General features: G+C 39.4%; 1 protein-coding gene across 3 annotated transcripts in view; it reads right to left on the bottom strand.

Moving 5' to 3' along the window:
• Window positions 1–21,637, bottom strand: part of KIF27 (kinesin family member 27) — an 87,647-nt gene that overhangs the window by 47,970 nt on the left and 18,040 nt on the right. For all 3 annotated transcript variants that reach the window (XM_032307162.1, XM_032307163.1, XM_032307164.1), the window contains exons 3-6: window positions 21,040–21,240; window positions 17,077–18,035; window positions 11,397–11,540; window positions 6,050–6,256 (exon numbers count right to left, since the gene is read on the bottom strand). In XM_032307162.1, the coding sequence (XP_032163053.1) occupies window positions 6,050–6,256; window positions 11,397–11,540; window positions 17,077–18,035; window positions 21,040–21,240 (1,511 nt within the window). The remainder of the gene's footprint in view (window positions 1–6,049; window positions 6,257–11,396; window positions 11,541–17,076; window positions 18,036–21,039; window positions 21,241–21,637) is intronic.

The following is a 21,637-nucleotide window of genomic DNA, read 5'->3' as shown; positions in this document are numbered from 1 at the left end:
GGGGAATTACTTACAGAAGAACCAACTCAGAAGTATTTATTTAACAAGCACAGGTTCATTTTGCCCCCACAACAAACAGGCATAGGGGTTTCTCTTTGTCACAGGACTAGGAATTAATTTCAGGAGCAAATAAAATCTTTTACTCAGAGTCAAATTTTGTTCTCTAGAATTCTAACTTGCTTTTAAAATTTCTGTCTACAAAGAAAACCAAATGATCCAGCTTTATAATGAAGACCAAATAAATTCCACAATAATTAATGATATTTAGCAAATTAAATCCTTAACAGTCATCCCACCCAAGACAAGGTATTCTTTGCCTCTTGCGGGCTCATAAAGTGTTTTAAATGATTTTTTTTTAAGTCTTTACTTATTTATTTGACAGACAAGAGATCACAAGTAGGCAGAGAGGCAGGCAGAGAGAGGAGGAGGCAGGCTCCCTGCTGAGCAGAGAGCCCGATGTGGGGCTCGATCCCAGGACCCCGAGACCATGACCCGAACTGAAGGCAAAGGCCTTAACCCACTGAGCCACCAGGCGCCCCCATAAAGGGTTTTATAACCTGGGCCCTTCCCACCTAAGTACTGGGTCCTGCTTCCCCTGAATTGCTTCTGTATTCCATAGCTCCCCACTTGAGCACTTTCAACCATAACCCCAAATAGTACTGATCACTATGTAAGTACTCAAATAAGCTGATTAATAACTTAGATAACTGAGGTGTCTACAACTAGAAGCCAATATTTTATTCTAATCATTTTTTCCTAGAATTATACAGCCACAAGGCTAGAGAGAACTTTAAAGCTTACTGAGAGTTCAACTATTCACCCCATATCTGACTCTCATCTATAACGTAACTTCTGCTGAAACACTGGTAGCAGGGGCCCTCACAAGCCCTGGGGCCTCGAAAATCATCTCTGGCAGTTTTCACTGATTAACCTTTCTTTACATTCCCATAGACTTCTCTGTAGTCCTACTTGTAGAGACAAAATATAACCATAACGATAAGCCTTCAAATTTTTAAAAAAATTTTATTTATTTATTTGAGAGGAGAGAGAGCATGAGCAGGGAGAGGGAGAACAGACTCCCCGCTGAGCTTAGAGGCTGACACAGGGCTCGATCCCAGCTCCCTGAGATCATGACCTGAGCCAAAGGCAGATGCTTAACTGAATAAGCCACCCCAGCGCCCAAAGCCTTCAAATATTTGAAAACAGGCATCATGTTCCCTCTGAATCAGAGTAAGTCCAGAGTTACTTCAGATGTTCACCAAGGTCCTTAAACTACCTGGTTCTCTGAAAATAATCTAATTTGACTTAAAATGTTGTACCCAGACCTGAACTTGATGTTTCACATCATCATACAGAAAGATAATCTCCTACTAGTGATGCATTCGATTTGGATTCATCAGATACGCTATAACATTGCTCAAGTCATTCACCATACACTGTACAAATTTTGTACAAAATTTCAATCAACAGTTCCACAAAGGTTTATGAGATATAATTTGTCACTTTGCTACTGTGACGCTGGTGTATCCTGCTGGAACAAGCTGCACAGCAAAGGAACTGGTCTGAGCTAGGCAGACACATCTTCTCTGTGTTCTGCTGTGTTCATTCTTCACCCTGAGCAACTATGTATGCAACGAATTAAAAAGGAAAGCAAAACAAAAATGAAATATCGCAAGCTTTCCTGTGAGATAAAATCTTAGTGAAACTGTTAACGTGTAGTGTGGGGTTATGCACAGGAACTTTGTGACACAGAATGTAATTCATTCAGGAAAAAGCACGATTTTACAGTGTGAAGTTGGGAGATTGCAGAAGATTTTTAAAATAAATACGTCAAGAATACTTTGGTTGGGGTGCTTGGGTGGCTCAGTGGGTTAAGCATCTGTCTTTGGTTCAGGTCATGATCCCAGGGTCCTGGGATCGAGTTCCACATCAGGTTCCTTCCTCTACAAGGAGCCTGCTTCTCCCTTTCCCTTTGCCCACCCCTCCCCTGCCTGTGCTTACTCTCTCTCTGTCAAATAAATACAATCTTTAAAAAAGAGTACTTTGGTTGGTTTTCATAGCATACAATTATGTGAAGTACCAAAAGTGATATTAGGGACACCTGAGTGGCTCAGTCGGTTAAGCCTCTACCTTCAGCTCAGGTCATGATCCCAGGATCCTGGGATTGGGTCCCTCACTGGTCTCCCTGCTCAGTGGGGAGCCTGCTTCTCCCACTACCCACCGCTCCTCCTGCTTGTGATCTTTTTCTCTGACAAATAAATAAAATCTTTTTTTTAAAAAGTGTATTAGTTTACCCATTGCTTTTTTCTTTTTTCTTTTCAGCGTAACAGAATTCACTGTTTTTGCACCATACCCAGTGCTCCAGGCAATGAGTGCCCTCCATAGTACCCACCACCTGGCTCCCCCAACACCCTATGCTTTTATTTCTGGTTTATATCATATTTTATCAAATCTGAAATGCTATCAATTGTAAGACACACCATTATTCTTATTCTATTGAGAAAGAAAAAAAGCCGTCAAACCATGACATGCCATCAATTATAAAACACACCCTGCCATCAAAGATGATAAAATGTGAAAAAAATGTACGTATTACGATCAATGAAACAAGCCAGGTTTTCATCAGCATTTGTGATATTATATTATACCTAAGCACTGACTGGGACCGCCTCTAATTTTTTCTTTCCAAAGTGCCCTGCACATGTATAATACTGGCTCTTGGCTTCAAGTGTATCATATTTATCATGTTAAGAAAGTAGAAACCTGTTGTACTTTTTTCTCTAAGCTTAAGTCAAGATTCAATAGATAAGTTTTTGGTACTACTGAGACAGAGGTGTTTTTTCTCTTTTTTCCTGTTAATTTGATAAATAATTTGGAAACTTTTTCTTTTATTTACCAGTAAACTATTTAGTTTACAGGTAAACAAAATAGGGGGGCGATTTCATTAGGAATTCTGCATAAGTAGATATATCCTATAATTCCATTTTCAGATTAGGAAATAATTGAAAACAAATGTGTAATGATAGGAAAAGGTACACAACTGTATGCCCCTAGGATAACTATTATTCAGCTACTAAAAATCATGATGTCATAAGAGAATACTTAATGACTGTCAAATGTTCATGATATGTTGAGAAAAGCCAGTAATGAAAGTACATCCATAAATATAACAAATAATACTTTTAAAATTAAGTAAGAGCTTTTTGCTCTTTCCCTCCAATATGTGTAAACAAGCATAGAAGAAATATTTCCTTTAAAAAAATACATTTCTGGGGCATCTGGGTGGCTCAGTAGGTTAAGCCTCTGCCCTCGGCTTAGGTCATGCGCCATCTCAGGGTCCTGGGATTGAGCCCTGCGTGGGGCTCTCTGCTCCTCTGCTCACCGGGGAGCCGCTTCCCCCTCTCTCTTTCTGCCTGTCTCTCTCCCTGCTCGTGATCTCTGTCAAATAAATAAATAAAATCTTTAAAAAAAAATACATTTCCAATGAAGAACAGAACAAAAGAAATATTTCCTCATATGAGGTCTATTTGCACTTCAAGAAAATATCAGAGCTAATGAACTCTAAAAGAAATTAGCAGAGCTAGAAAATATTAGCTAGATTTCTACCAAGGAAGCAAAACCCCAGGGAGAAAATAAAGTGGCATGTCAGATGTCCTCTTCACTGTAATTCAGTTAGTTCTGGTAATCCGTACGAAACCCTCACCTCACTCTTAGAACAATGGAACAGTAAGCAGGACAGGGCTGGCCATACAATGTGTCTTCCCATGCAAGACTGCCTTCTCTCTCTGCTGCAGCAACCAGCCCAAACAAGAGAGGTGGCCTGGATTCCTGGACACACGCCAGGAGAACGAGAACCACCCCATCCCCCAAGCTGCTGATCCTGTAACTTTTGTATTTTCTTCCTTTCCCTACCTTTTAGTGGCTAACAGGGCTCTTTCGGGGTAGAAAGAAAATTTTAGAAAAACAAAACAAAACTAAGGATTTTGCTCTTCTGAAACAATAACCATGGAACTCGTTACTTCAGTCATGTCTGTTTCAAGTCTAATCAAACAGCTGGAGGTAAGAACCCCTAAGGGCCTAACCTTTTTCAAGAGCCCACAGAGGTCTATCTCCTCAAAGACTATATGCGCGTGTACATGTGTATGTATGAATGTCGTAAAAAAAGAAAAAGACTGAGAAAGCGTAAGTATGTATGACTTTTGTAATCGGGGGAAGAACACCCAAATGTTATTTTTAAAAAACAAAAGAATAGAAGAAACGGAAAATTCTTTCCCATTACTTGCCAATAGTTAATTAATTACAGAAGATATATAATTTTTTTTAAAGATCTTATTTATTTGACAGAGATCAGAAGTAAGCAGAGCAGCAGGCAGAGAGAGAAGGGGAAGCAGGCTCCCCACTGAGCAGAGAGCCCTATGTGGGGCTCATTCCCAGGACCCTGAGATCATGACCTGAGCCGAAGGCAGAGGCTTAACCCACTGAGCCACCCAGGTGCCCCAGAAGATATATAATTTTAAAGTTGAATTAAGTTATCAAATTTGTATCCTGCAAAGAATGTGCCCTTTGTCATGTTCCACGAAAATTTATCATGTATTTAGCCATAAAGAACATGTCAATAACTCTACAAAGTAAAGCTGAGATTAATAATAACAGTGACTTCGGGCGCCTGGGTGGCTCAGTTAGTTAAGCGTCTTTCGCCTCAGGTCATGATCGCAGGGTCCTAGGGTCAAGTCCCACATCAGGCTCCCTACTCTGTGGGAAGCCTGCTTCTCCCTCACCCGCTCCCTCTGCTGTGTTCCCTCTCTTGCTGTGTCTCTCTCTGTCAAATAAATAAATAAAATCTTTTAAAAAATAATAATAGTGATTTAAATGTTAAAACCCAATCACTCAGAATAGGTGAGTATTCTCAGGTAAGAGGAGCATCTGTCTTGCTTGCTCTGAGGCCTGAGCCTGGGATACAAGAGATGCAACCCGAGTGCATGTGCCAGAGACGCAGTGTGCCAGTTTCCAATTCACTATCTCATGTAAATCCTCTACACCCTCCTTAACATCTCCCCCAGTCTGACAGAAAAGGACCCTGGGGCTCACACAGGTTTAGGCATATGTACTGCAGGCCTATGTACAGAGCTGCTCACACCCCAGCCTGCCTGAGGGCACAGCCTCTGACACCTCTCCTACTACTCATCCCTTCAACTGTAACCCTCAGAGACCCAAACAAGTCATTTCCCTTCATAAAACTAATCAATAGAAACCAAAATTCATGAATCTGCTACTTAATCTTTTTCCATTAGAGATTTCTATTGCCCTAGAGATTTGTTTTCCTTTTTTCTTTTTTAAGATTTTATTTATTTATTTGTCAGAGAAAAAGAGCACAAGCAGTGGGAACAGCAGGCAGAGGGAGAGGCAGACTCTTCACTGAGCAGGGAGCCGGATGCGGGACTTGATCCCAGGACCCTGAGATCATGACCTGAATTGAAGGCAGGTGTTTAACCAACTAAGCCACCCAAGCGTCCTGAGATTCTTGTTTTTCAAGAAAAAATCTGTGTGCATGTATTTACCACCCACGCAAATATTTACAAACAAAAATTAAAATGAAACTTCATACTAATCCTCAGAGACTTGATTATGTTAGCTTGGCAAGTCCAAATAACAGATAAATGTCATTTTGAAAATAACAAAACAGGCCAAATAAATAAAAATAAATACCCTCCAATCTTCCCACAACCTTGGTGTGGCTAAAGAAAGAAAAAAAATTCATGAAGCTATCAGACTAAAGCGTGTCTGAAAATATGATGGCAAAGGATAGCTTTTTCTCCTCAGTGAATAAAGACATCATCTCCAACTATTTCTTCCAAATATAACTATACATTCTCCTATTTATTAATTTATTATTTAAAAGAAGCCTGATGAAAAAAGAAAGAATATGCATAAAAGTCCATGAAATCAAACAGAAGAAAAACCCTGCTGAGATCATGCAAATACACTGTGATATCATAAAGAATATTTTTTAAATCTCAAAATCAGAAAGAGATCAATGTCTCGACATTACCTTCCTGGAACCTGGTCTGGCTGGAATATAAATGTAATGTCCCAGACGAGAATCAAAGGGTACAGTGCATGGCCTCTTCGTGGCTGTCCTGGTATCTGGTCCGTCTCCACAAGGTTCCGTAGCTGAAGAGGTCATTGATAGGTTAAGTTTTGATAGTTCTTCGCTCAGTTGATCCACAAGAAGTTGTTGTTCTATTATTTTTTCATTCTTTGTAGAAAAGAGATGCACATTTTTAAAATAGAGAACCTCTGTATGTGTGTAATGGTTAAAAATAAATTGTACATTGCCCCAAACCACAACTACCTTAACGGTACCAAAAACTTTCATTTCTCCACTGGTGAGTCTTCTGACGCAATGCTCACCAGCATCCAGGGTCGTTCTGAAGGCTAAAAACTTTTGAAAAGGAAGCAACGACAGAGCCTGAAGAGAAAACTACTCAAAGAAAATGCCCCACACACTGTGATTGGTTGGTTTGTCATCCTGAAGCACTCTGATTTGTTGGTCTTCATAAACGGTTGGCCTTTCTGAGGGAAATCCAAGTAGTAACAAGAGAGAAGAAAGTTGCAAGTGGACAAAGAATTACAAATGGCCGAGGTGGCAGCAAAGGAGACGAGCTGGTGACAGGTAGGGTGAACTTTTGAAAGCCTTCCCTCAGTGCCAAAGAAAGCCCAAGCACAAAGAGATAAAAGATAGGTAACTGATAGTCCTGGGAGAAAAAAGAACTTGGAAATCAAAAGCTAAACAAATTGTGTATCAGGAATGTGTGTGTGTGTGTGTGTGCACATGCACACGCATGTGTGGCTTAGCTCTCTATGTGTCCTCTAAAGAAACTTTTTTTCAGGTATATCCAGCCCAGCAAGCTCTAACATCAATTTTTGTTTTATCAGCACAAAGTTATGTAAACAAGAAATTGCCATTCATTTTAATATTTCAAATGTACTATAATGTTCAAATGGGGGGGGAACCTAAAAGTTTCACAGTGCTAATGCTAAGCTATAAAAAGTCGACCTTATAAAAAATTCACGCATTCAGATAATTAAAGTATATGCCAATGGCATATATTGGAGTGTTTGTATTTTCCGGGAAAGGGTAAAATACCAATTATATTAGACTTCATTCAATCAAGAGCGTATGGTATACGCTCCAGGAAAACCACCAAAATCATAAAGAATACAAGTGTAAAGCCTGAGCTCATGAAGTAAAAACAGAAAAATTAAAAACGTACAATGAATCTAAAAGAAGATAAGAAAAGAGAAAAAAAGAACATAGAGCAGGATAAGTAAAGGGACAATGATGGAATTACAACCAAAATATAAGAGTCATTAAATTCATAAGTGAACTAAGTAATCCAATTAAAATATTATAATTCATCAGAGAGAATTATAAAATTGTATAACTTGCTGCTTACTAAGAAACACCACTAAAATAGACACACAAAGATGAAAAATAAGATGGAGAAAGACACATTATGTAATATTAATCAAAAGAAAGCTAGTAGGGCTATGTGAATACCCAAGTAGATTTTAAGGCAAAATCCATTGGAAAAGGTAAAAAATATTAAAAAGGGGGACTGGGTAGCTCTGTGGGCTAAAGCCTCTGCCTTCGGCTCAGATCGTGATCCGAGGGTCCTGGGATCGAGCCCTGCATAGGGCTCCCTGCTCAGCAGGGAGCCTGCTTCCCCCTCTCTCTCTGCCTGCCTCTCTGCCTACTTGTGATCTCTCTCTCTGTCAAATAAATAAATAAAATCTTTTAAAAAACATTAAAAAGTTGAATTCACCAGGATAATGTAACAATCATGCATTTCTATGTACTTAATAACACATCTTCAATACGTAGAATGCAAAAACTGTCAGAACTATAACAAAAAGACCCCAAGAATTAGTAAAAATATAGATGTGAAGGGGCACCTGGGTGGCTCAGTCGGTTAAGCATCCAACTCTTGATTTTTGACTCCGGTCACAATCTCAAGGTCATGAGATCCAGCCCTGCGTGAGGCTCTGCACTCAGTGCGGAATCTGACTAAGATCTTCTCTCTCCATTATGAGGCAAAAAAAAAAAGATTCTCTCTCTGCTCCCTCAGTCCCCTGCCCCCACTCATGCATGCACTCTCTCTCAAATAAATAAATAAAATCTTTAAAAAAAAAAAAAAGGAGAAAATGTCCATCACCAAAAAAGTCCATCAATAGTAGAATAGAGTCAAGCAGAGTCAATTATCATATGGTTTCACTTACTTGTAGAGCACAAGGAATAACACAGAGGACATGGGGAAATGGAGAGAAGTGAGTTGGGGGAAATCCTAGGGGAGATTGTGAGAGACTGTAGACTCTGAGAAACAAACTGAGAGTTTTGGAGAGGAGGGGGTGGGGGATGGGTGAGATTGGTGGTGGATATTAAGGAGGGTACATATTGCATGGGAGCACTGGGCGTGGTGCACAAACAATGAATCTTGAATACTGAAAAAATAAAATAAAATTTTAAAAAACATAGTAGAATAGAAATATAAATTGCAATATATTCATACAATGAAATCCTGTATAGCTATAAACCGTAACAAGCTATAGTTACATTGTGGATGAATCAGAACAAAAAGATATTCAATAAAAGCAACTAGATACTAAAGAATATACATACTGAATGATTAAATTTATAAAAATTCCAAACTGTAGTGTTCAGGGATACATAGTAAAACCACAAAGCAAAGCAAAGCAAAGCATTACTCTGAAGTAAGGAAAGTGACTCTCTCTGAGCAGAACGAACTAAGGACTTCTGAGGGGCTGACAGTTTACTATGTGGTTTTTTTTTTTTAATTTATGTTTTTAAGTTTTCATTTAAATTCCGGTTAGTTAACATACAGGGTAATAGTAGTTTCAGGTGTACAATAGAGTGACTCAACACCTGCATACAATAGCCGGAGCTCATCACAACAGGTGCATACCTTAATCCCCATCACCTGTTTCCTCCGTTCCCCCCCCACCTCCTCGCTGGTAACCATCAGTTTGTTCTCTATAATTAACAGTCTGTTTCTTGGTTTGCCTCTCTCACTCTTTTTTCCTCTATGCTTATTTGTTTTGTTTCCTAAATAGGAGGCTAAGACGGAAAAGTTGGCAGATTTAACCAAAATTAAAGAGCAAATCACTGATGGGAGCAGGAAGGGATGATCTAATAAATTTTAAAGTTTGTGTCTACCTTCCAGCTCTTATCACGATCACATTGCCTGTTACCTTGGCAAACAAGAGAATGGAAAGACACAGAGAAAATGCGACCATCATACAATGTGCAAATTAAGCTCCTGGATAGCATCTTTCTATTTGTGAAGGATAAATCAGGGTAATAATAAAAATGTTTTCCCCTTACACCGATTCAGGGGGAAAACTCATAACACTTTTAGTTGCCTGAAACTGCAACTGAAACCTATTTTTGTAAACACTCCCAATTATCATTTAAAATGCTCCTAATACAGAGTAGAGAGCCCAGATATGGACCCTCAACTCTATGGTCAAATAATCTTCAACAAAGCAGGAAAAAATATACAGTGGAAAAAAGACAGTCTCTTCAATAAATGGTGCTGGGAAAATTGGACAGCTATATGTAGAAGAATGAAACTCGACCATTCTCTTACACCATACACAAAGATGAACTCGAAATGGATAAAAGACCTCAGTGTGAGATGGGAATCCATCAGAATCTTAGAGAACATTGGCAGTAACCTCTTCGATATCAGCCACAGCAACTTCTTTCAAGATATGCCTCCAAAGGCAAAGGAAACAAAAGTGAAAATGAACTTTTGGGACTTCATCAAGATCAAAAGCTTCTGCACAGCAAAGGAAACAGTCAACAAAACAAAGAGGCAACCCATGGGATGGGAGAAGATATTTGCAAATGACAGTACAGACAAAAGGTTCATATCCAGGATCTATAAAGAACTTCTCAAACTCAACACACACAAAACAGATAATCATATAAAAAAATGGGCAGAAGTTATGAACAGACACTTCTCCAATGAAGACATACAAATGGTTATCAGACACATGAAAAAATGTTCACTAGCCATCAGGGAGATTCAAATTAAAACCACGTTGAGATACCACACCTTACACCAGTCAGAATGGCCAAAATTAGCAAGACAGGAAACAACGTGCATTGGAGAGGATGTGGAGAAAGAGGAACCCTCTTACACTGTTGGTGGGAATGCAAGTCGGTGCAGCCACTTTGGAGAACAGTGTGGAGATTCCTCAAGAAATTAAAAACAGAGCTTCCCTATGACCCTGCAATTGCACTACTGGGTATTTACCCCAAAGATACAGATGTAGTGAAAAGAAGGGCCATCTGTACCCCAATGTTTATAACAGCAATGGCCACGGTCGCCAAACTGTGGAAAGAACCAAGATGCCCTTCAACAGACGAATGGATAAGGAAGATGTGGTCCATATACACTATGGAGTATTATGCCTCCATCAGAAAGGACGAATACCCAACTTTTGTAGCAACATGGACGGGACTGGAAGAGATTATGCTGAGTGAAATAAGTCAAGCAGAGAGAGTCAATTATCATATGGTTTCACTTATTTGTGGAGCATAAGAAATAGCATGGAGGACAAGGGGAGATGGAGAGGAGAAGGGAGTGGAGGGAAATTGGAAGGGGAGTTGAACCATGAGAGACTTTGGACTCTGAAAAACAATCTGAGGGTTTGAAGGGGCGGGGGTGGAAGGTTGGAGGAGCCAGGAGGTGAGTATGAAGGAGGGCACGGATTGTACGGAGCACTGGGTGTGGTGCAAAAACAATGAATTCTGTTATGCTGAAAAGAAATTTTAAAAAAAGAAAATACTGGGCGCCTGGGTGGCTCAGTGGGTTAAGCCGCTGCCTTCGGCTCAGGTCATGATCTCAGGGTCCTGGGATCGAGTCCCGCATCGGGCTCTCTGCTCAGCAGGAGCCTGCTTCCCTTCCTCTCTCTCTGCCTGCCTCTCCATCTACTTGTGATTTCTCTCTGTCAAATAAATAAATAAAATCTTAAAAAAATAAATAAATAAATAAATAAATAAAAATAAAAAAGGAAATACTATTTAATAGATTATTTATTTTATTTTTCTGTGTTCTTTGCATCATCTTTGAATATTGTATCTCATATATAGTGGCTACAAAAAATGTTTTGTGTCCTATTATTCACTTAAAAATAAATAAAGGTTTTGTCAAAATAAACAAAAACAAAAACGAAAAACAATGAATTGTTACACTGAAAATACATAAATTTTTAAAAAAAATTTTTTTAATAAATAAATAAAATGCTCCTGTTTAGTGAAGTACTAGTTCAACTAAATCTACTGCTCTAGATAGGTTAAGAAACTCTACCTGTAATCTATTCACTTTCTGTGCTTCTTTCAAAGATACCACGTGGCCTTTGTTTTCCTGGACCATCATTTGCACTTGGTTCTTTAGTTCCTTCACCTCCAGTTCTCTCTGATGAAACACAACTTCATCGGCAGCCAGCGCACACTGGGAGGGAAAGAGAGCACAAGAGATTCACCATGGAAAACATTCAGAAACTGGGGATATGGGGGGCCTGGGTGGCTCAGTGGGTTAAGGCCTCTGCCTTCGGCTGGAGTCATGATCCTGGGGTCCTGGGATTGAGCCCCGCATCGGGCTCTCTGCTCAGCAGGGAGCCTGCTTCCCCCTCTCTCTCTGCCTGCCTCTCTGCCTGCTTGTGATCTGTGTCTGTCAAATAAATAAATAAATAATCTTAAAAAAACAACAACAACTGGGGATTTATTAACGATTTGACGTTTCTTGAAATTTTTCTTATCCTATTCACTTTCAACATTTTTCTCTCCTCGTTAGGAGAAAGAAACAGTGTCGAGGACCTAGCATGACTATAACCTAAGAATTAATTACTGTAATGACAGAAAATTTTTCCTGGTTTTAGTTCCTGATTTTTAAAACCAAAAAGTTACTCAGTTTCTAGGGTGCACTCAGTTAAGATTTTTACAAGTTTGCTAGAAGTGCCATGAGATTTTCAATGTGGGCTTTTAAAAATCAGAAAGGTCACATTTTCCAAATTGACATATAGAGTTAAGAATGCATTTGAATTTTTAAATAAAGAATATCTGCTATGGGGCGCTTGGGTGGCTCCGTGGGATAAAGCCTCTGCCTTCGGCTCTGGTCGTGATCCCAGGGTCCTGGGATCAAGCCCCGCATCAGGCTCTCTGCTTGGCGGGGAGCCTGCTTCCCACTCTCTCTGTCTCTGCCTGCCTCTCTGCCTACTTGTAATCTCTGTCAAATTTCAAAAAAAAAAAAAAAAAGACTATCTGCTAATTTTCTTAAAGATTTATTTATTTATTTATTTGACAGACAGAGATCACAAGTAGGCAGAGAGGCAGGCAGAGAGAGAGAGAGAGAAGAGGAAGCAGGCTCCCTGCTGAGCAGAGAGCCCAATGTGGGGCTCGATTCCAGGACCCTGGGATCATGACTCCAGCTGAAGGCAGAGACTTTAACCCACTAAGCAACCCAGGCACCCCATATCTGCTAATTTTATGCACTGTCACTATGAAGAGATATTTTGAAGAGGTCTAAAAATATGGTTCAACAAAGAGTTTTCTTAATTTCTAGTGAATTGTGCCTGTTTTCAAATAAACCTGGGATATGCAAATAATACTTTAAAACAATTTTTAAATTAAATAAACAGAAAGAAACGTAACTTTGTCAAGAATCTATTCTATGCTAGATAATGACTTGACATTTTAAAAATATCTCACTGAATAGACAGGGTTCCTTTTTCATGAAGAAATTAAGAGATTAAGGCCTCTCCCCCAAGATGACACAGTAGATAAACTAAACTCCTGATCTTCTAGTCCAGGGCCTATCTAGATCCAAAGCCCATGCCCTTTCTTCTAAGCTATAGGAAAAGACAAGAACAAGTAGCTGATTTGTAAAAATGAGTATTCACTTTACATAAGATTTCATTCACAGAAACAAGCTATGTATGTGACTTCTCAAGCAATGGCATCAGGGTAGATGGGCCCCTGCACTGAGAACCCACAGCCTGAGGCCTGCCTTGATTTTGCCACAGCCTCATGGTAGCACTTAGAGTAAGGCCCTTCTTTGCTCTGCTTAGGATCCTCAAATGACCAAACAAGGAAAGGACACATGACCCTGTTAGTCCTTATGACTCCACATGTGTATAGGACCTATGTGACTTCTTTCATAAAATAAGCTATAACTGGGATGCCTGGGTGGCTTAGTGGGTTATGCCTCTGCCTTCAGCTCAGGTCGTGATCTCAGGGTCCTGGGATTGAGTCCTGCATTGGGCTCTCTGCTCAGTAGGGAGCCTGCTTCCCCCTCTCTCTCTGCCTGCCTCTCTGCCACCTTGTGATCTCTCTCTGTGTCAAATAAATAAATAAATAAAATCTTTAAAAAAATCAAAACAAAAAAAATAAAATTGGGAAATACTGAACATTCTGTCTCTCACTTGAAGATTAATAGCATCCACTAGCACTTTCAAGGTCCTGAGAAGTCTTGGCTTCTCTCTAATCTAGCTAGCATTCCCGAAAATCATTTGCTCCTGATCCCCTTTTTCACCAAGACTGTTAATATCTTTGGAAAGTCTTAATCTTGAACGCATCATCTCGAGCAAGTGTAATTCAGGGTTTCTAACAGATGGAGAGAAAAAGTTAGTATCCACCCCATCCTCAACCAAGGGGTTTTATGGATTTCCACTTTCAGGCACCTTAGTAGCAGGAAGGAAAAACACTTCCTACTGCTAACTCCTACAGTGCCCCAAAGTTCAAGCTTCCCATCAACCATACTTCCCATTCTGCCAGTGTCTTATACCAAGGAGGAAGGGCCAGGCCTACCCTATCTACAAGGAAGGTAGGGCAGAGTCACTACTTTAAAAAAAAAATCCATAATTTTAGAGGTATTACTTTAAATGCTTGTATTTAAATATCAGAAGCTCTGAGATAGAACCAGCAGTCCTCATAGGGTATTCAGCAAAGACCCTTTTGGAGCGTCCTTTAGGTGCTTTCAGGGCATCCAAGAGATCAAAACTATTTTCCTAATAATATTAGGGCAATATTTTCCCTTTACCATGCTGACATTTGCACTGATGGTACATAAGGGTGGGTAAAACTGCTGACTCCTAGCGTGAATAGGGGACATGTCACTAGACTGTAACCAGGAGTCACTGTCTTCCTCACTGCCACGCACTCACAATACAAACAAATGCCAGCCTCACTTAAGAATATCTTGATGGGGTCACCTGCGTGGCTCAGTGGGTTAAAGCCTCTGCCTTCGGCTCAGGTCATGATCCCAGGGTCCTGGGATCAAGTCCCACATCGGGCTCTCTGCTCAGCAGGGAGCCTGCTTCCTCCTCTCTCTCTGCCTGCTTCTCTGCCTACTTGTGATCTCTGTCAAATAAATAAATAAAATCTATTTTAAAAGAAAAAAAAGGAAAACCATCATTTGGGACACCTGGGTGGCTCAGGCATTAAGTGTCTGCCTTTGGCTCAAGTCATGATCCCAGGGTCCTGGGTTTGAGCCCCGCATCAGGCTCCCTGCTTAGCAGGAAGCCTGCTTCTCCCTCTCCCACTTGCCCTGCTTGTGTTCCCTCTCTCACTGTGTGCCTCTCTGTCAAATAAATAAATAAATAATCTTTTTTAAAAAAGAAAGAAAACCATCATTTCAAGGGAAATAACAATATTTGCTGCAAATGATAAAATTCAAGTTTCATGCAAAAATTAGAATTTTGGAATACATTTCCGCTGCCAGTCTGAGGAGTTCCAATACTTAAAGACCCTTCTGGTAAGATCAGTAGGTAAGATTAGTGAATGTAATTACTTGATACTGTCTAATGATAGGCATCAACATTTGGAAGATCTGCATAATTTAGTAAACAAATATTTTCCACATGACCAATAAGTGACAATTTAAATTTTTTTTTAAAGATTTTTTTTTATTTATTTGACAGAGAGAAATCACAAGTAGATGGAGAGGCAGGCAGAGAGAGAGAGAGAGAGAGGGAAGCAGGCTCCCTGATGAGCAGAGAGCCCGATGCGGGACTTGATCCCAGGACTCTGAGATCATGACCTGAGCCGAAGGCAGCGGCTTAACCCACTTAGCCACCCAGGCGCCCCAATGTGACAATTTAGAATCATGTGATAAAAGATCCAAAGTACAAGATACAGTGAATTTTAAGGTATAAATATTAATGTAACAAAGACAGTTTCAAATTCCACACGGCCAGTAACCATTAGGAAATCTCTACTGGTTGAGTTTCGGTATAATAGCAAAGACAAAATATCCATAAATTATCTGAAAAAGCCATTAAAAGAGTCCTCCCTTCCAACTACAAATCTATATGAAGCTGGTTTTTCTTCATGTACTTCAACTAAAACAACATATTGCAGCGAACCGAAAGCTGAAGCAGATATGAAAATCCGCCTGCCTTCTATTAAGCCAGACATGTAAAGTGTGAAACAATTCCACTCTTACTAACTTCTTTTGTTTTGGAAAATAGTTATCCTTCATGAAAAAAGGTTATTTATTTAACATATAATCAGGCTATTATTGTTAGTTTTGAGCGAGTTAATTGTTTACATTTTTGTGTTTTAATTCTAATGTGGTAAATATTAATAGATACAGTCCTCATAAACAAAAGCTCTTTAGAGGACCTCATTTTACTTTTTCTTTTTTTTTTTTTTTAAGATTTTATTTATTTATTTGACAGTAAGAGATCACAAGTAGGCAGAGGGGTGGGGGGAAGCAGGCTACCCGCAGAGCAGAGAGCCCTATGCGAAGCTCCATCCCAGGACCCTGGGATCATGACCTGAGCCAAAGGCAGAGGCTTTAACCCACTGAGCCACCCAGGCGCCCCTAGAGGACCTCATTTTAAAATTGTAAAGAAATCTTGTGAACAGGGCACCTGGGTGCCTCAGATGCCCTGTTTTCAGCTCAGGTCATGATCCCAGGCCCTGGGATAGAGTTCCACATCAGGCTCCCTGCTCAACGGGAGCCTGCTTCTTCCTCTCCTGCTCCCCATGTTTGTGCTCTCTTTCTCTTTCTCTGTCAAATAAATAAATAAAATCTTTAAAAAGAAAAAAAAAAAATCTTGTGACCAAAAAGTTCAAGAGCTGCTGTAAAAGAGGTTTCTTTCTAACACATATAAAAAGGTCTTGAGGAAAGATTTCCAACCAGAAAACTATGTTTTTAACTATACATTTTCCTATTTTCAAAAACTGGCAGAATATCCATTTGTGTACCAGACCCCCATGTAAGGAGGACTGGATGTATCTTGTTTCCCATGATTTCCCCAGTGACTTAAAATCTTCCCATACTGTGTCTGAATGGAAGTTGAGAAGCGTAACTCTGAACTCAACGTACGTTTATATAATATGAATACATATTCCTACTTCCCTTAAATACTGTCAAATAAGATGATTTCTTTGCTTGTTCAAAAAACCCAGCCTTGGGCGCCTGGGTGGCTCAGTGGGTTAAGCCGCTGCCTTCGGCTCAGGTCATGATCTCAGGGCCCTGGGATCGAGTCCCACATCGGGCTCCCTGCTCAGCAGGGAGCCTGCTTCCTCCTCCTCTCTGCCTGCCTCTCTGCCTACTTGTGATCTCTCTCTGTCAAATAAATAAATAAAATCTTTAAAAAAAAAAAAAAAAAAAAAAAAAAACCAGCCTTCCACACTCAAGGGATGAAGTATTTTTTTTTACCCAAAGAGGAATAAAGACTCACTAATGTACAACTTCACTTTGTTTTCTGAAATAGTGTTTCTCTTCATCCTCTAAATCAATGAGCAGGTCCACAAGATTCTGCTTCATAAATATACCAAGTGAAGATATTAAAAGAGAAATGAGAAGGAGCTGAGAAGGTGTGAAGTAAGAGGACAAAGCGGTAGGAAAAGGGAAGTAACTGAGCAAAGGCAAATGAGATTTCACACATAATCCTTTCGAAAAACTTCTGAGGTTCCAAAATGACCCTTGCCCCAGTAAAAGGAGTCGTCCAACAAGCCACCAACAAAAGGCATCCACGTACCTGGCATTTCTTCAGCTCTCGCTTCAGCTGGAGGACCGTAACGTGCTGAGGCCCTTCTCCCAGGCTGCCGAGGCCGTGGCTCCCTCTGAAGGAGGTGAACCCCGCCTTCTTGACCTCCTGAGTCATGTTCAGCCACTCCTGCAGTTTGTGCAGCTGCTTTGGGTTCAGTCGGACGGCCTCCTTTAGGTCCACCAGGAAGGTAACGGCCTCCTCCACGCAGTTCTGGTAACTCAGACATTCGCCTTGCAGCTGGGCCACTTGCTCCTCCAGAGAATGGATCCTGTTTCTCTCGGGAGTCTCCTCTGGATGGATCTGGCTGGTTTGGCTGATGCTAGCCTGTTGGCTTTGCAAAGCTTCTCGAAGCAACTTGATTTCAAACTCCATTTCGTCCATTCGGTCTGACTCGGGGCTGAAGTTTAAGGTGGGCTTGTTTCTAATGTTGCGGGCTCGGTTGGCATATTTGAGGGAATTTAAGGACTCATCAAAATCTGAGGAGGATGGGCTGACACAAGTGATCATGACAGTCTTGGCGCTGCCTCCCAGGGAATCTTTCAGAAGCCGGGTAATTTTCGCGTCCCTATATGGAATATGTGAACTCTTCCTGCGGGGGTCCCCGAGAGCGCTGATGACGTTGCCTAAAGCCAGCAACCCGCTGTTGATCTGAATGGATTCTTTGAACCGTTCGCCAGTATTCCCTGTTTTGGTTACTCTTTCGGAGCCAGCCAAGTCCACAAAGTGGAACTTTGAGACAATCTGCCGATGGGAGTACCACGATCCGTCTTCACCTGCCTCTATGTTTTTCTCCACTTGACAGATGCTGATTGTAAAAATCGCATGTGATCTACTGGAGTGCTCGTTCATTTGTGTGGTCCCTGTATGCCTGGCTGCATTCCCCATCTCCAGGAGACTCATCACCTCATCTGCGCTCTCCACCTGGCATTCTTTGGCCCCAACAATCACTTAAAACAGCAACAGCAAGTTTTTAAACCAAATTTTAATCAAAACCCAATTATAACAGTTAATATTACCTGAACTGCCCAGGCTAAGAAAAGCTCTTAAAAATAAAAAAATCAATAGCACTTCAAACAATAGTGACATCAGCAACTTCATTAAGTAATTTTAGATAATCTCCTAAAGGAATGATTTTAATAGCACTCACTTTGATGCTTACATTCTAAAAGAAGTAATATATACATATATTTTAAACAATCTGGTTTCTTTGGAGTCACACTCAATTCTTTAAGATGGCTGACTAAAGAAAAACTCTTTATTCCAGTATTTTGACTTGTAGAGTCTAATAGACTTACTAAAAAAAAAAATAGATCAAACAGAAAACTCAAAAGAATTAATCAGTAGTAGATTAATGAAGAGAAATTCATGTCTTTTGAGTTTTATAATATTCAAGTCATCCTTAGGCTTATGGTTTTTGGTATTGTGTGGTCATGACCAATGATAAATGACAACTTCAGTGTAAATAAAATTGGTTATTCATCTTAAAAATAGGTATGCCCTACGTAATAGCAGAGTACAACGTAAACAAATGTGATGGCAATTAAAAAAAAAAGTTTCTATTTCAAGAACAGCGGAATAAGAGCTGCAAATAAGCCAAAGCTTACTGCCCACATTATTTGTTTATATTCAAACATATTTCAAAAAGCAGCAGGCAGATTTGGGATTTGAATCAGAGCAGTAAAGCTCCTGATTCTGTGCTTGAATTACAGTGTCCCATTTCCTCTTTATACAGATCCTGTCATGTCACTGTCTTCTTGAAAAATGATCATTTTGGGGGCGCCTGAGTGGCTCAGTGGGTTAAGCCTCTGCCTTCGGCTCCGGTCATGATCTCAGGGTCCTGGGATCGAGCCCCACATCAGGCTCTCTGCTCGGCAGGGAGCCTGCTTCCCCCCTCTCTCTCTGCCTACTTGTGATCTCTCTCTCTCTCTATGTCAAATAAATAAATAAAATCTTAAAAAAAAATGATCATTTTGCTTTCATTATTTCTAACATGACACCTTAACAACTGAGAACATTAAAAGTTCTAGTACCTATACTACAAATGGGGAATGCTAAAAGATCAGCAATTATAAAATATGACAATGTAACTGTAAAGCAAAAAGTAACTTTCATAAATTTTTCCCGTTAGGCTACAGCTTAGCACTATCTCTGGTCCTCAAACCCAGCTGCAAATCACCTGGAAGTTTTATAAAAGAGGAAGTAGCAAGGCTCAGGCCCCATTCCAAACAAATTCATGAGAATTTCTGAAAAGTGGGGCCCGAAAGACAGTATTTCTTAAAAAGCTTCCACGATGATACTGATGGTGCAGCATCCCAGGCTGGATACGAAACATTGCTTCACACACAGGAAGTAAATAAATATGTCAAACAAATACACTTTGGTAGTGAATGGAACATTACATAAGACAGATGCCCTTTGGTCTTAAGACAATTTGTTGCATCTTCCCCAAACTTTTGCAGAACTGCTATTAGCTATTAAGTTTATCAGGAGGGATAGTGTATACTTCTGCATTATTTGACTCTTCTACAATAAACATGTGTCATATCTGTTATCTTCTTAAGAGAAGATAAAAACACTCAATAATTCTATTTTATATGATACAGAAGCTCAAAATGTTGGTCTGAAGTCTGTCCAGAAAAGAGAAACTATACTGAATTATCTACTAAGACCATAAACTACTATGTCTGCTTTCTTTCTAAAAATAACAAAACAAAAACCACTCTCTCCAAACATCGAGGAATGCCAGGGCTGCCAAGACAAGGCCAATTAAGAGATTAATTAATTAATTAAGAGATCACTGCCCCCTGCAGGCACTCTGAATGATCTTACTTTCCTAACTGCTAGGAAATTTCCTCAAGGAGTCAGTGACTCCTCAGGTGGGATCCTTTATCTCCAAGAAGGGTTCTACCTAAGTATCTTTTCTAAGACAGAAACACAGCCAAGTCAGTATTATTAATAATAGTGAAAATCTAGAAACAGCTTAAATGTCCAAGAATGAAACAATAATTTTAAAAAGCATAATACGTTCCAAAGACAAAATCACCACATGATCATGAAGAGTCATAAGTTTGAAAGATATTTAACGGTGTGTGAAAATGCCCACAATATAAATATTAAGTGAAAAAATAAGGAACAATGTTACACATCAGGTTCTAAGTATATTTTTTAAAAATTTATATGTGCACAGAAAAAGAAATCTAGAAGGAAACACACCAAAAACAGAAGTTGTTCTTTCTGGGTTCTGGGATTAAAGATGATCTTCAACTTTCTTCCTTAAACTTTCCTATGTTTTCAAAGTGTTCTATGCTGAACATATTACCCTTTAAATCAGAAAAGCAGAAAGTGTTATTCTTTAAAATACTTATATTTTGACCCAACTAACCTTCTCCTATTTCCAGACAAATGGATATTTAATGAAATTAACAGGTTGTTAGCATAGAAATTCAGACCAGAAGAAGCCCAACGATGGACAGTGTCAATATGGAGAAGAAAACATGTAAACAGTGCAAATTTTAAAAAGAGAGAGAGAAAGAGGGAGGAGGCAACAGATGTGGTGGGACAAAATCAAAGAGGAAGAAAGGGGAATTCTGGAACAACTTGGACAAACACCAAAGGAAGAAGCCATCCCCACTCTGGGGAAAACTCTGGAGGAAAAAAAAAAAGCACGAAAACTAATTTAGCCTATTTCAAAGTCTTGCTGGAGATCAACTCAGAGCAGGGGCAATTATAGAAAATAAGTACCTTGAATTACATCTTATTAACTTAGTGAACTATGTTTCACCTGGGTGATTTAATGGATATTGGTAATCAAAAAGTTACCCAATTTTAAAGTAAAAACAAATGCATTTTGCTTTGATGTCTGTTTTAAAGATTCTTTGGAATACATCCTGAAACTCAATTAAATCACATCTATTTGCTAATGAAGGCTATCAGTTCAGTAGGCTACTTCACCTGTGTTTCCTTTTTCGTCTTCTCGAATATGAAGATCCTTCATTGATGTTTCCAATTCTAGAAGATCTCTTAGGTCTTCCTTATATACTTCGATATAAGACACTTTAATACTAAAATCAATGCTAGGGTTCTCAGAGATGTTTTGAAATATTTCTTGGATAGCTCGAGGAATGATACCCTTTTGTCCTTCCACAACTGAAGCTAAAAGTTTAAAGAAAGGACATGTGAAAATTAAAATATAAGAAAGGCTAAAACCCTACATTTACAACATATTTTTATATAACTATATTATAAATTTTTAAAACCATAACTTCAAAATTCATGCGTAAAAGTTTCCACAATTTTTTAAGCAGTTTAAAAAATTTTAAATAAGCAGAAGAATAAATTGAGACTTAAGGTTAAATATGTTAAGCCAATTTAGAAACCTACCCACCATTTGTAGGTAAAATCTGAAAATCTGAACCTCTATTAACTTGGACTGCCTTTCACCTAATTTAAGATGCAAGACTGCCATCATGTGGCAAGTAAAGGAAGCTACAGGTTTTTCTAATACAAAGGAAAAAATGAAGATTGAAGATTCTTTCCTTTTTTTTTTTAA

This window comes from Mustela erminea, chromosome 12, assembly GCF_009829155.1.
Source record: "Mustela erminea isolate mMusErm1 chromosome 12, mMusErm1.Pri, whole genome shotgun sequence".
NCBI classification, from domain to species: domain Eukaryota; kingdom Metazoa; phylum Chordata; class Mammalia; order Carnivora; family Mustelidae; genus Mustela; species Mustela erminea.
The sequence above is the reverse complement of the archived record's forward strand: the minus strand, read 5'-3'. Positions and strand labels throughout refer to the sequence as shown.